This window comes from Sciurus vulgaris, assembly GCF_902686455.1.
Source record: "Sciurus vulgaris genome assembly, chromosome: 3".
In the NCBI taxonomy this organism is placed as follows: domain Eukaryota; kingdom Metazoa; phylum Chordata; class Mammalia; order Rodentia; family Sciuridae; genus Sciurus; species Sciurus vulgaris.
Window position 1 is genome coordinate 20812759 of NC_136463.1, and position 14189 is coordinate 20826947.

The window sequence follows — 14189 nt, forward strand, 5'->3', positions numbered from 1 at the left end:
TTCAAGAAGAGCAGAGCAAAGCTGCTGTGAGCTCGGCAGGCAACACTGCAGTTTAGAGCAAAGGCCCACAGAAAAAGCAGTCCAGAGGGCAGGCTGATTGTTAGTATTTTTATTTTTCAAGAAGACTTGAGTGAGCTTCTTAGGAAAACAAGAGTAGGACTGACCCAAAGTGGAAGGAGAGGAAGCCCACACCGCTGGATCTTACCTCTTCTGCGTCCTCTGAATGGGTGGAGAGCTGGTCATGCTGAATAATCTCAGCATCCTCCTCTGTCGGTCCGTTGCCCACCCTGATCCCACCAAAGTTGAGAGTTCCCTACACAGATGAACAGAAAGAGTAGAATTTGCCTGGGCTTTAATGTGACATTCTGTGAGGTGGGGAAGGATGATGGTTAGTACATACAAACCTCAGAAGAGCATATATCCTAACAACAAAGGCAAAACCCACTAATTGAACAGCTAAGTAAAAATGAACAACTGTTCCCACCCCAATCACCACTGCTCCAGACCCTACAGGTGGTAACCTGTATTTACCATCTCACCCAGCTTCATCGAGAGGTTATCGACCTCACCCTGATTAATGCTGAGAACGCTGCTTGAATGAAAAGCTGAATACAAACACACTTTCTTAAAAAGTGCACCTCTATGGTAAAGTCTGCAAGGGCTTAAATTTTGCTGGAAACAAAGATTAGGCTTTCTAAGAGGGAGGGAAGCCAAGAGACATGATGAGTGCATACTAGTCTGATAAGCTTTCAACAGGAGTCCAGGAATTCCAGCAATCTCTCCCAAAAATGTACAGGGTCTCTGCCCAGGACCAAAGGACTGCCTAGGCTAGGGAAGCTTAAAAAAATAAAAAATAAATGTACATTCATTTATGTACATTTATTTGTGGCTAGAGAGTACTGAGTCAAAAAATAACACAGATCAAAGAGGTGCTTCAGAGGGTTCTGGAATGTTAAAATGACTGTTACATGGCAGATATAGACTGCGTGTTTGCTTCTTCTGTCTTCACAAATACAGTCTTCAGCAGAAGACTAAAATTCTGGACAGAATTTTAAAGTCAACTTGAGAAGCAGCCCTAGAACCACTTCATAAGTCTCTGTCCAGGTAAGAGGTGGAGGGCCATCCTCCTGCAAAACGGCCTTCAGGGCAGCAGCACAATGTGCAAGAAGCTTGGCTAACTGCCCTGTGGTCCCCCTCCTTAGCTCTGCCTTTTGGGGTGCCCCTTTTACCACTGTTCACTGACTAGCTGAGACCCCAGTGTTTGCAGATTCTCCCTTCTTCTTCTGAGTGGGGGTACTGGAGATTGAACCCAGAGTTGCTTTACCCTTAAGCCACATCCCACTTAGCAGGTTCTTGCTAAGTTGCTGAGGCTGGCCTTGAACTCATAATCCTCCTGCCTCACCTCCTGAATCGCTGAGATTACAGGTATATGGTTCCACTTCTGGTTAGAATCTCCCTCTTTTTCTAACAGTGGTCCTCACATGCTGGTCAGAGAACCAGCAGCATTAGAATCACCTTGGAAGCTATATTTTTAACAGACTCTTAAATACTATCTCCAGAAATCATAAATTTGGTAGCTCTGGGATGAGGTACAGTAAATCTGTATTTGGAAAACATTCCCCAAGTAGAAATTACCTAATCATCGTGAAGAGTCTATCAAAATGTAAAACATGTTGCTCTAGCCTTCAGGATGGAGCAATCCCACTGTGTGACATGCTTGCAAAACTTTAATAAGATAAACAAAGACATTCCCCATATGGTTTGTAATGGCAAAGAATTGGGAAAAACCAACACATCCATCAATGAGAGAGTGATTACACAATTTTGGCATATACAACAATATTCTATGGAATGGTAGGCTACCTAAGAGAGTAGTTATCACTATGAAGCAACCACTAAGATACACTCAATGTTAAAAACAAAAACAAAAAAAGCAACCTAATAAATAAGGGGCAGGAGAGCACCACAGTTTAAAACACAACTCCTAATGTGTTCCCCAATCCCCTGCTACATGCGCACACATACACAAGCATGCGCACACACACAAACACACAACATTGTATCCACAGATGACAGATACATGCTGGAGGCAAAGCCCCTCCCTGTTAATAACACCCGGGAGGAGAACTGCAGTGGGAACTGATGTTTTCTTCTCAGTTATTACTACGCACATTCTTCAGCCAAATGTACCTATTGTTTTACTTTTCAAAATGTCAACAGGGGATTGTCTGGGCCATAGAATTATGGACCACTTTTATTTCTTCTTCCACTTATCTATTTTGTTTTAATACCCTAAGAAACAAATCCAAAGTTTACCGGTGATTCTGATGTGTAGTCATATTTGGGAACCACTGAAACCTGGGTATCTCCAAGTCAGGCACAAATGATACCTGACACTCTCAAAACAAGGACTAAAAATGTTTTAAAAGAAAAAAAAAAAAAAAAAGAAAAAGGGGGCACAGAAGCTGGGAATGGTGTACAGGTCTGTAATCTCAGTGATTGGGAGACTGAGGTAGGAGAATTACAAACTTGAGGCCAGCCTTCACAACTTAGTGTGACCCTGTCTTAAAATTAAAAATAATAATAATAAAAGGCTGGGTAAGTAGCTCGGTGGTAGAGCACCACTGCTTTAAATCCTCAGTACCCTCTCCCAAAAAAAGGGAACTCTACTGTGTCCTAGGCTGGGTTACAGGCTTCAAGAAGGTTTCAAGATTCAAAGTTCACAAAGCAGAAGGCTTTTCTGCTTTCCCAACCAGCAGATAAAGTGAGGGCAGACAGGTTAAATCTCCCAACCAGACAGTACCAAGTATCTCTTCAGAAGGCAGAGAGTAAGAGTTACAGGGAGGGGGATGAGACACATATCAGTACAAAAAAGAAAATTAAACCTGTGATACACCATTCACAGACAACCAAGAGGACAGAAAACAGATCCATGTTCAAATCCTCAGCCCTCTGGCATTAAGAATCTAGGGCCTTCTTATAGAGTGGTCATCCTGAAGCCATTGGGCTGCTCCCCAGAAGCAGATGTTTGGTTAAAGAATCAGTAAGAAGGCATTATGGATGTGAAGGGCTCCAGGCTGGGGTTTTTAACTTGGGAGTTCATCATGGAAGTCACTGCCAGATTTAAAAGCATCAAGACCTTCTCAGAAGTATTTTATGATGCCAAGACTAGTAGAAAGGAAAGTGCACAGAATTAACTTTAAAGGGTTTTATTTCTTACAGGGAACAAGAAATAAGCCTCTACTTGACTAAAATTTCTTTTGACCCAAAATACCAGCCCCTTTAGACTAGTTCTAGAAGGTTGGCTAAGCAGTTTTTCAAAAGGATCAGGAACACCTATGGGAGGAAATGGTTATTCATCTAAGCACTTCATTTTCTTTAAAGGAGTATATGCTACTAGAACATGGAAGTATATGAGTAATCACCACTAGATTCTTTTTTAAATCTTATAGATTCATAACCTAGAATATACTGAGCTAATTTGATATTAGTGCATTTTAAGATTAGGGTTAAGAGATGTTTTTTAAGGACAAATACTCAAATGCTAAAATTCAAAGTGCTATTACTGAATCACAACTTAATATCAGAAGAGGGGAAAATCAAGACAGAAGATGACTTTGGTTATTACACTTGATATACAGTAGGCACAAGACACATGGGAAAATGGAGGTCTCACTGAAACAGCTGAGGACATAAGGGTTTCTGAGTCTTTCACAAAAAAGAAACATGTATACATTCTCACTCGAAAGAGCATTGTCATTTTGCTAAAAAGGACCAAAGTCCAAGCACCCTTCTGAAGCAGAACTCTAAACTACAAGGAAATTAATTTAAGAATCAGAGATGTTTTTGCCTCCATGTTGAAAAATCATCCAATATATGGTCACAAAATACAGATACAAAAGTGGATGAGTCCAAGAGCTGCCATCTTGGTTTAAGATGATGGGACTCAGAAAGGGTACAACAGCCACTTCACTCCCATGGATAGAACTGTACTTACATATTTGAATAGAAACTTAGTAGACCAAGTAAAGATGATACCAGAATCTATTCTTAAGAGGTGGAAAGCTCTTCTGTCATCATCTCAATGAGTAACAAGGATATACTTTCCAAGAGTGCACATGTCCCATGCTCTCAACAAGTGTTAAAAAGAATTCTGCTGCACTGTTTGCCACCTCTTTAACAAAATGTTTGGTTTGCTGGATTTAATTCACTCACTGTTGCAGCCGCTGCTGCCTCTAGTCCCTGTTGGCTCGGGGTTGGGCTGACTGGGGCCTCCACAGGTTGCCCTTCCTGATAGTGAATGGAAGAAAAGAAGAAGGGAGAAGAAAACAAAAGAGGGAGAAAGGGAAAGGGGAGACGAATGGAGGGTACATGGAAGGATGAAGATGGTCAGAAAAGGGAGAAGGAGGGTCTTGTAACTCAGCTGCTCTCCAATAGGAGGAAAAATCTCACAGCTACATGAGAGTCATGCAATAAGATCTTTTGGGTTTTCCCAGGCAGAGCAATGTGCAAGCATTATTGGATAGCCAGAAATTATGCACAATACTGATGTTTAGTAAATCTAACTTTGTGCGTGTGTGTGTATATGTGTGTAGAACTCATATGCACATATTCATTAAGCAAACATATATTTGTATGCATGCTGCTTTAAAAAAAAAAAAATCAACGTGCTTTAAACCAAACCTTTCTCCCAGATGATATGGTTGGTGAAAGTATCATTTAAAAAAAAAAAAAAAAAAGTCTCAGTGTCATTCCTGTGGTTGCCCAGGCAAATCACATGAGTGGGTTCACCTGTCTGCAGCTCTTGCAACCTTGTTTTGGCTGATGCTGCATCTGGACAGGCTAAGGCCTGGATTCTGCTGAGCACAGCATGAATAAAGCATGACCAGTAAAGGTAAAAACTTGTGATTTGTTCTAACCCAGCTACTAAAGCTAAATCCATATGTCTGAGCAGCAAGTACATAATTCTCTGACTTTGGCAGACCTACTACTCATGCTGGGATATAAAATGAATGTGTTTTAAGAGTATACAAATTTGTGCACAGCTAATTATATCTCTGAGAAATCATCTTGCTATTATTTTTTGCAGTGTTGGGGATTGGACCCATGGCCTCACACATGCTAGGCAAGTGCTCTACAACTGAGCTACATCCCCAGTCTTGTTGCCTTGATCTTAAAGGAAAAAAAAAAAAATCTAATAACTTTTAACAATAGATACACACTTACCAAATGCTTCCTCCTCAAATACTGATGGCGAAGAACCAGTGGCTTAAATAGTAGCATCCAAGGTACACACAGTAGAGCAACCACTACCAGGAAACACTGAATTCCTTTCTGCAAAATAAGGACAGGGAACATCACATTAAATAAAGTACATTAATCAGATATGCAGTTTCTAAATCCAGCACAAATTTCCTCCAAACAGTTATTTCTCACTGGTCTATTAATAACACTAGTTTCTCAAAATACTTAGCAGATGCTGTCACAAACCAAAGAATTGTCCCATAAGATGATAGTTCTAAATTTTATCTTTTCTGGATACAGAAATGACAATGAACCCTCCCAAGCTAAGACAAATGGTTTTAATTTATATCTGGGTGTATGGGCTGAAAACCAAATATTACAGAAAGGTGTGTTTTACGGTTTTTTTAGGGTCAGAGAAACATGTGGCTTCCTGACTAGGGTAACCACCAATGATTGCCACCCTCTGGGCTGACACACCTGTCCAGAATACAGCATTGAAATACCAGAATCCGGGTAGGAAAAGAGGAACATGTTGATGAAATGGATCAGAAGGCTGGGTGCATTCTCAGATGAATGAGCATCATAGGCTGTCCACTTGTAAAAAATAAGGATAACCAAGTAGCCAAACAAAGAGGACATGAAGATTACTTCAGGAATAAATCCAAAGTAGATATTTAGGGGTTTCTTGAAGTAGCTAAAAAGGGAGAGAGGAAAAAATGAATTTACAGCTGAACAGACTCAGGGCCTCTCCTTCACTGAATATAACGTTCACTACATTTTTCACCCAGGGGCACTTTTGTGGTATCGAGCATTGAACCCAGGGCTTCCCTCGTGTTAGGCAAGCAATGAGTTACATCCCTGGCCCTTTTTGAAAGAGGGTCTTGCTAAGTTGCCCAGGCTGGCTTCCTCATTTCTGTCTGTATCACTTTAAGAAGCAGCAGCCAGAAGCACTTGGAGCAACAGAGACAATGCAGAATTAACTATCACTTTCAAATTTCTGAATCTTGAATAGCTCCAGAACCACGCCCACCATTCTCTCCATGAAAGAGAGTAACATATTTCGCATACTTTGGGACTACAGTTTGTAACTTTATGTGAGTTTCACATTAAGGAAGAAAACTAATTCACTCAATTTGATGAAAACTGCCTGGGTTGCTTTCAAAGATCTTTAATGCTGCTGCAAATTAAGGGACTAAAATTCAGCCTCATTTAAGACCGTAAGAGTTTTGAAAAATTACTTCTATAATACAGTCAGGTTCTGAGTTATGAATTCCTCCCCAAATAAGTTATGAGGTCTTTAGGCAAAAGCATTATCTGAACAATGCATTCTTTTTTTTGGTACAAGAACTGAATCCAGGGCTGGGGATATGGCTCAGTTGGTAGAGTGCTTGCCTTGCAAGCACAAGGCCCTGGGTTCGGTCCCCAGTACCGCAAAAAAAAAAAAAGAACTGAATCCAGAGGTGCTTACCACTACACCACATCCCCAGCCCTCTTTATTTTTTTTTTGAGACGGGGTCTCTCTAAGTTGCTTAGGGCCTTGCTAAACTGCTGCAGCTGGTTTTAAACTTGTGATCTTACTGACTTAGCCTCCCAAATCTCTGGGATTATTTGGCGTGTGCCACCACACCCAGCAACTACACACATTCTTATGAAGATAGGAACGGAGCAACTCACATGTGGTTGAAAAGGCTCAAACTGACTCCAAACATCATATGGATGATACCAAGAATTACAGACATCTTCATCTTAAAGGAGTTGAGGAAGGTCAGCTTATTGGTAGCAATGTTCCAAATCTGTCACAACCCCAAAAAACAAAAAGGTATTACACAGAGAATTCCCAAATGGGAAAGTATTATTCATTGGATTAAAACAGTTTTGTGTTTGTTTTGTTTATTGAACCCAGGGCTTCTGTCATGTTAGGCAAGGATCAGATAACATCCCCAGCCCTTTATATTTTTACTTTAAGACAGAGTCTTGCTAAGTTGCCCACTCTGTCTTTGAATCTGCGAGCCTCCCACAGCTTTCTAAGTAGCTGGGATTATAAGCATGCACTACCACATTCAGCTAAGAGTGAGCTTGTTAGTTTGTTTTTTAAATGAAAAATTCTAAACCTATATTTAAATAGAATATTATAACAAACTGCCATATCAGTCAACTTCAACAATTACTATCAATTCAAGGATTCACACCAATCTTATTTTACCATGCCCACTTTCCACTTTTATATTACTTTGAAGCAAAGTCTAGATACCAGGTCATTTTACCTGTACGTATTTCACTATGGATCTCTAAATGGTAAAGACTTTTTGTGTGGTGCTGGGGATTGAACCTACGGCCTCACCCATGCTATGCTCTACTAATTAGCTACATCCCCAGCCCTGATAAGGACGCCTTTTTATTTTTTTGGTACTGGGAATCGAACCCAGGGTTGCTTTACTATTGAGTCATATCCCCAGTCTTTTTTTGTTTTTGGTACTAGGGACTGAACCCCAGAGGTACTTGACCACTGAATATCCCCAGTCCTTTTTATTTTTTTTATTTTAAGGAAGGGTCTAAGTTGCTAGGGCCTCACTAAATTGCCAAGACTGACTTTGAACTTGCAATCCTCCTGCCTCTGCCTCCCAAACTACTGGGATTACAAGCACCCACTGCTACACCCAGATCCAGAGCAAGACAAGGCACTTGAGTGAGACAAGGTCTTGCTCAGTTGCCAAAGCTAGCCTCAAATCTATACCCTCCTGCCTCAGCCACCCTACTTGTTGGGATCATAGGCATGCACCACCACACCCAAATAAAGACTCCTTTTTTATTTATTTTTATTTTTTGTAGTACTATGAACAGACAGCATGCCTTTATTTTATTTGTTTAGGTGGTGCTAAGGATCTAACCCAGTGCCTCACACATGCTAAGCAAGTGCTCTGTCACTGAGCTATAGCCCCAGCCCAAGAACTCCTTTTTTTTAATCATCTATAATATAGTCACCACACCAAAAAGCATTATCTTCGTGTGTGTGTGTGTGTGTGTGTGTGTGTGTATGCTGGGAAAAGAACTCAGGGCCCTAAATGTGCTAAGTATATGTTCTACCACTGAGTTACCACCCAACTCCAATAATGATTTTTTTTTTTTTTTTTTTTTGGGTGCTGGGGATCGAACCCAGGGCCTTATGCTTACAAGGCAAGCACTCTACCGACTGAGCTATCTCCCCAGCCCCCCCAATAATGATTTTTTAATATCATAAAATATATATTCAAAATTTAAAATTTCTCTGATTTTGTCCAGAGTATTTTTCAGAGTTCATGTATTTGAAGCAAAGTCCAATTAAGGTCTATACACTGGAATAGTTGATATAGTTTTTAAGTCTGTAATCTATAGGTTCTCCTTCTATTTCTCCATTTTTATTCCCTACAAAATATTTGTTGAAGAAGGTAGGTTATTTATTTTGCAGATTTTCCCACACCTGTGTTTTGCTGATCGTATTCCTTTGCTGATGTCGTTCCATCTATCTGTGTGTGCATGCACAAGCAGTGCTAGGGACAGAACCCAGGCCTGGCACATTTTAGGCAAGCACTCTACCACTGAGCTATATCCCCAGCTCCCACCTATCTTTTATTTTATTTTATTTTTTTTAACAGAAATGGGGATTGAATCCAGAGATGCTCTACCACTGAGCTACTCCCCCTTTTTTATTTATTTTTAAATTTTGAAACAGGTTCTTTCCAAGTTGCCTAAGTTGGCCTTGAACTTGCCATTCTCCTGCTTCAGCCTCCCAAGAACCTAGCAAGGATTATAGGTGGTAGAGGTGTGTGCCACCATGCCCAATCTCTTTTATCTTTCACTATCAACTGCAGCAGCTCCTATCACCTAAGGTCTGGATGCCTGTCAATACTGTCCTGACAGTTTTATCTGCATCCACTTGGCCATCTGTTCACACTGCCTAAACCATGGCTCTCCTCCAGTCATCCTCCTGTGTCAAAACCTTCCCAGAACCCCCACTGTCATCTTTAGACTAAAGTGCAAACTCTGTAGCCTAAGAGCTTATACCTCCTAGCTCAGCATCTTTTCTATCTGTTCATCCATGGTGACCTCTAACCTGAAAACTTGTGACTTGATTCTCTTTCCAACCCCAGTTTGCCCAAAGTTCAGTTCTGAAACTGCCTGATAACATTCATACCTAGGTGTTCCATGTGTACTTCACACTCAACATCTATTTGGTCTGCATCAAATGAAATCTATGCAAAAAAAAATTAGTAACCTCAGAACACTATGTATGAGGTAATACTATTGTTCTTAGACTCCTAGCTCCTTGAAGGTAGCAGCTACATCTTAAAATTATGTTTCAACTAGCAGGGACTATGCCTTATGGACAAGAGAGACTCAAGTAAACATTTATTGAATGAATATGCAAAATGTTATCAAGCCTGTACAAGCCTTAGTGTTCCGAGGTATACGAGAGGGATAGGAGTACCAACCTGACAGAATTCTTTGGGGATAAAGTCAGATCTGTCAAGGTCAAGCAAAGTGCCTGGTTCATGTTAAGCATTTCAGTAATATTAGCTTCTGTTATTTATTTACATATTTATTTTTGGTGCTAGGGACCAAAACATTGCCCTCTGGGGGCTGGGGTTGTAGCTCAGTGGTAGAGCGCTTGCCTAGCATGTATGAGGCACTAGGTTCTATCCTCAGTAACACATGAAAATAAATAAATAAAATAAAGATATTGTGTCCATCTACAACTAAAAAACAAACAAAACAAAACATAGCCCTCTGTATCCACAGGTTCTACATCAGTGGATTCAACCCCATAGATAAAAAAAAGATTTTAAAAACAAAACTATACCTGCATCATGTTCAGACTTTTTATTGTCATTATTCCTTCAATGATATAGTATAACAACTATTCACATAGCATTTATTTATTTATATATACTTATTTTATAGTGCTGGGGATCAAACCCATGGTCTTCTGCACACTAGGTAAGTGCTCTACGTCCCCAGCCCCTAATAGCATAGTACAATTAACTGTAATTAACTTTATATGTCTCTATCTCCATGCTTTTGTACACACTTCTTACCTGTAACAATGTGAACATCTTTTAAAAGGTCAAATTAATTCTCGCTTTCTGTAAGAAACCATACTCTTTTCAGCTTATGATAATCAGTTTTTCCTCTGGAATTTTGTAATCCTTACTATTGTTTATTGTTTATTCTTAAATTCTTTTTTTTAAATATTTTTTTAGTTGTCAATGGATTTTTTAAATTTTTATTTTATTTATTTATTTATTTATTATTATTATGTGGTGTTGAATATTGAACCCAGGGCCTCCCACATGCCGAACAAGTGCTCCATCACTGAGCCACAACTCCAGCCCCCTATTCTTAAATTTTTGCCCCCACTTTTTTAAAAGTAAACAATAACAAAAATTTGATTGATATACTTTGCCAGAGTATTTGAAAAAAAAAAAAATTCTAAGAAAAAAAAATTTTTTAAGTTTGCAAAGATAAGAAAAGAAGTCTGAAATTCACAGGAAAGAAGTATTTTGGCTTTGTTAAAGCTTCTGCTAAAAATACTGGGAAGGGGACTTGAAAAACCAAACTTCCCAGAGTCATTATTAGCCAACTTAGAAATAAGCAGTGCTAGATGTGATGACACACTTATAATTTCAGTGACTTGGGAGGTTGAGACAGGAGGATTACAAGTTTTGAGGCCAGGCTCAGCAACTTAGCAAGCACCTGTCTCAAATAAAAAATAAAAAGAAATGGGCATATAGCTCAGTGGTTAAGTGCCCCTGGGTTAAATTGCCATTACCACAAAAAAGAAAAGAAAAAAGAAAGAAGCAGTGTGAGTCTCTTCTGGCTTTGAAGTACTCTGAACAAATACATCAAGGTTTCCTAAAACTGTGTCAACTCAAAAGTAAGTAACTAGGGCTGGGGAGATAGCTCAGTTGGTACAGTGCTTGCCTTGCAAGCATAAGGCCCTGGGTTCAATCCCCAGCACCGCAAAAAAAAAAAAAAAAAAAAAAAAAAAAAAGTAACTATCTTAATTTTAATTCTCTCATTTCAGGGTTACATGTGGAAATAGCATATTTGAAAGAATACTCTTACCGGATCAATGCCAAAAGGGTATGGTCCACCAAAAACTCCAGGGACAGTTGGGTTCAGCTGGAGAACAGGGTTCCCCCGAAGCGTCTCTTCCCTATCATGTTAGGAGGGAAACCATATTAATTTTTAATCAAGAGAGGGAAACTACTGGGGTCCATAAACTGACCCCAAAAGAAACTACTAAAGTGATCTTGTCTCTTCAATAAATGAGGAGGGACAAGTAGCCAAGAATAACACACACAAAAAAATTAAAAACATATACAATTAAGTAGGGAATTTGGGGAATCTGCTTTTTAATTTTCAAAAAAATAAAAAAAAATGCACTTAATTAATCATCTTGATTACTTGATACTTGGAGAACAAATCACAAAGCACTTCACAGGCTAAAGTATAAACAAGACAAAATACTGCATTCTTCTGAAACAGGAACATCATCAACCACTTCCTACCAGGGTATTAGTTTATTGCTTGTCTTACAAATCAGAGCTGAACATGAAAGGATTATGTTTTGACTTTTAGTTTCTTCTGTAACTTACGTCCAATTATATTTGGTGAACATTGGTCGCACACTCCAGGATGAACCAAAGATATTAAGAGACTTGGAAAAGCAGTCATTGTAGATGAGGCCAGTGTAAATGGAGAAGACTCCCATCAATAGAATAATGTATCGACCACTGAACACAGTGCTAAACATCTGGGAATCAGGAGAAAGAAGTAATGAGAATGCACTCGTTGCAGTCCATGAGGTGACATGAGTTGTGACAAGAATACACTGCTTCCTGTGCTACTTTATGCCATCCTGGTTCAGAGGGCTTGAAGTAGAGATCAAATGCTAAGAGAAATTCACTTGTACAGCACATGGTCTCTCTGCTGTTAAAAATAAACTTATTCTTGATTCCCTTTTGATAAATTGTGCAGAAAAGACTTCTTAGACCATAATTTTACAACGAACACCTGAGAAATTATAAAAACTAAAGTCCAGTACAGATGTAACTTAAACATTACCTCATTCTCATTCTTCTGGGAGAGGATTCGGCTCTCCCTTAACACCATCCACACAGCAAAAAGGGTCATCAAAATGCCATGACCAAAATCTCCAAACATCACAGCAAATAGAAAAGGGAAAGTGATGATGGTATATGGAGCTACAAAGAAACCAAAGAAAGAAAATCACGAAGTACATAAAAGAAAGCACGATTCCCAAAAATATCACATTCTTCTCCATATTCTAAGATCAATATAAGGTGGCTTATTCTCAGGTTGTTGAAGAGATGAACTCTCAGGAAAGATCTTGCATGGCAGCAACTCTACACCCTCACAAAAAAGCTAATGGAATGTGTGCTAGTGGTTAACATTTTAAACTAAGAACAAGGAAAGAAAAGGTAGTTCTGGTAGCACTGCCGTTTCTTCCATTACCCCTAGGACACTACTCTAGGACATTCCAGCTATCTTCTCTTTGTGAGCAACCCATTTCTGAGCAGAATGAAGCTACCTACCATCTAAGCAATGGGGAAAAGATCCTGAAAGTAGGAGCAGGTCCTGCACAAGGCTTCAGCTGAACAGGAATCCTCAAACTCTCTTTTTTTTAAAGCAGTGCTGGAGATTGAATCCGGGACCTCACACATGCTATAAAAGTGCTCTAAGTCACACTCCCTGCCCCTCAGACTCCTGATTTAATAATTAATTCTTCAAACAGAGGAGAGAAATGATCGTGAAAACGATCAATAGCTACTATATTTTCTCTTTCTAACCTTGGAACAGGGAAGACAGAAGGAAGCCATTTTTAAATATAAGACATCTTAGAGAAACACTTTTCTTTCTTTTGTGTGTATGCATTGTTTTTTGTGGTTTTTATTTATTTATTTTTTTTTGGTACTAAGAATTGAACCCAGGGGTGCTTTACCACTGAGTTATAACCCCAGGCCTTTTTAAATTTTTAAAAAATTTTGAGAAAAGTCTAAGTTGTCCAGACTGGACTCTAACTTGCAATCTTTCTGCCTCAGCCTCCCAAACCACTGGGATTACAGGCATGTGCCACCACCATGCCTGGCTTGGAAGAAACATTTTTCTTAAGGCAGTTGCTATAAATGGTTTGCTAGAGGATGGGTGTTTTATGGCTGTAAAGGTACATGCAAGAATCCAATCCAACTTGGGCATGGTGGCACATGTCTATAATCCCAGTTGCTTGGCAGGCTGAGGCATTACAAGTTCAAAGTCAGCCTCAGCAACTTAGCAAGGCTCTAAGCAACTTAGCAAGGCCCTGTCCCAAAATAAAAGATAAAAAGGGCTGGAGGGCTGGGGATGTGGCTCAGTGGTTAAGACCCCTGAGTTCAATCTCTGGTACCAAAAAAAAGAGAATCCAATCGAATAAGCTCTTAAAGAAGTGCCATCTGGCTGGGCATTTTGATACATTCCTGTAAATCCGGCAATTCAGGAGGCCGAGGCAGAAGGATCGCAAGTTCAAAGCCAGTCTCAGAAACTTAGCAAGGCCTAAGCAACTTAGAGACACCCTCTCTCAAAATAAAAAGGGCTGGGGATGTGGCTCCGTAGTTAAGCACCCTGGGTTCAATCCCTGGTACCCAAACAAAACAATGAAAAACAAGTGCCATGGGGTGATAAACCTGCTTCTTACATCAAATGGGCAGCTCTTCACAGGAATTACACACAAGCTGAGGTCTTGACAAAAATCTTTGTTATTTTTCTTTTCTTTTTAGTTGTAGATGGACACAATATCTGTTTTATTTGTTTATTTTTATGTGGTGCTAAGGATCTAACCCAGTGACTCACATATGTTAGGCCAAGTGCTCTACCACTGAGCCACAACCTCAGCCCCCAAAATCTTTAGT

General features: G+C 39.7%; 1 protein-coding gene and 1 long non-coding RNA gene across 6 annotated transcripts in view; one reads left to right on the top strand and one right to left on the bottom strand.

Moving 5' to 3' along the window:
* The window catches only part of ATP6V0A1 (ATPase H+ transporting V0 subunit a1), a 58209-nt gene that overhangs the window by 13286 nt on the left and 30734 nt on the right, over positions 1 to 14189 (bottom strand). For 4 of the 5 annotated variants that reach the window (XM_079132789.1, XM_079132787.1, XM_079132788.1 and 1 more), the window contains exons 12-18: positions 12349 to 12488; positions 11880 to 12037; positions 11347 to 11437; positions 6919 to 7037; positions 5722 to 5938; positions 5227 to 5334; positions 206 to 313 (exon numbers count right to left, since the gene is read on the bottom strand). In XM_079132789.1, coding sequence (XP_078988915.1) covers positions 206 to 313; positions 5227 to 5334; positions 5722 to 5938; positions 6919 to 7037; positions 11347 to 11437; positions 11880 to 12037; positions 12349 to 12488 — 941 coding nt within the window. Of the gene's footprint in view, positions 1 to 205; positions 314 to 4215; positions 4291 to 5226; positions 5335 to 5721; positions 5939 to 6918; positions 7038 to 11346; positions 11438 to 11879; positions 12038 to 12348; positions 12489 to 14189 lie in introns of all 5 variants that reach the window. The other variant, XM_079132791.1, reaches the window with a different exon arrangement.
* The window catches only part of LOC306657165, a 50063-nt gene that overhangs the window by 5685 nt on the left and 30189 nt on the right, over positions 1 to 14189 (top strand). The gene's annotated exons all lie outside the window — the stretch shown is intronic.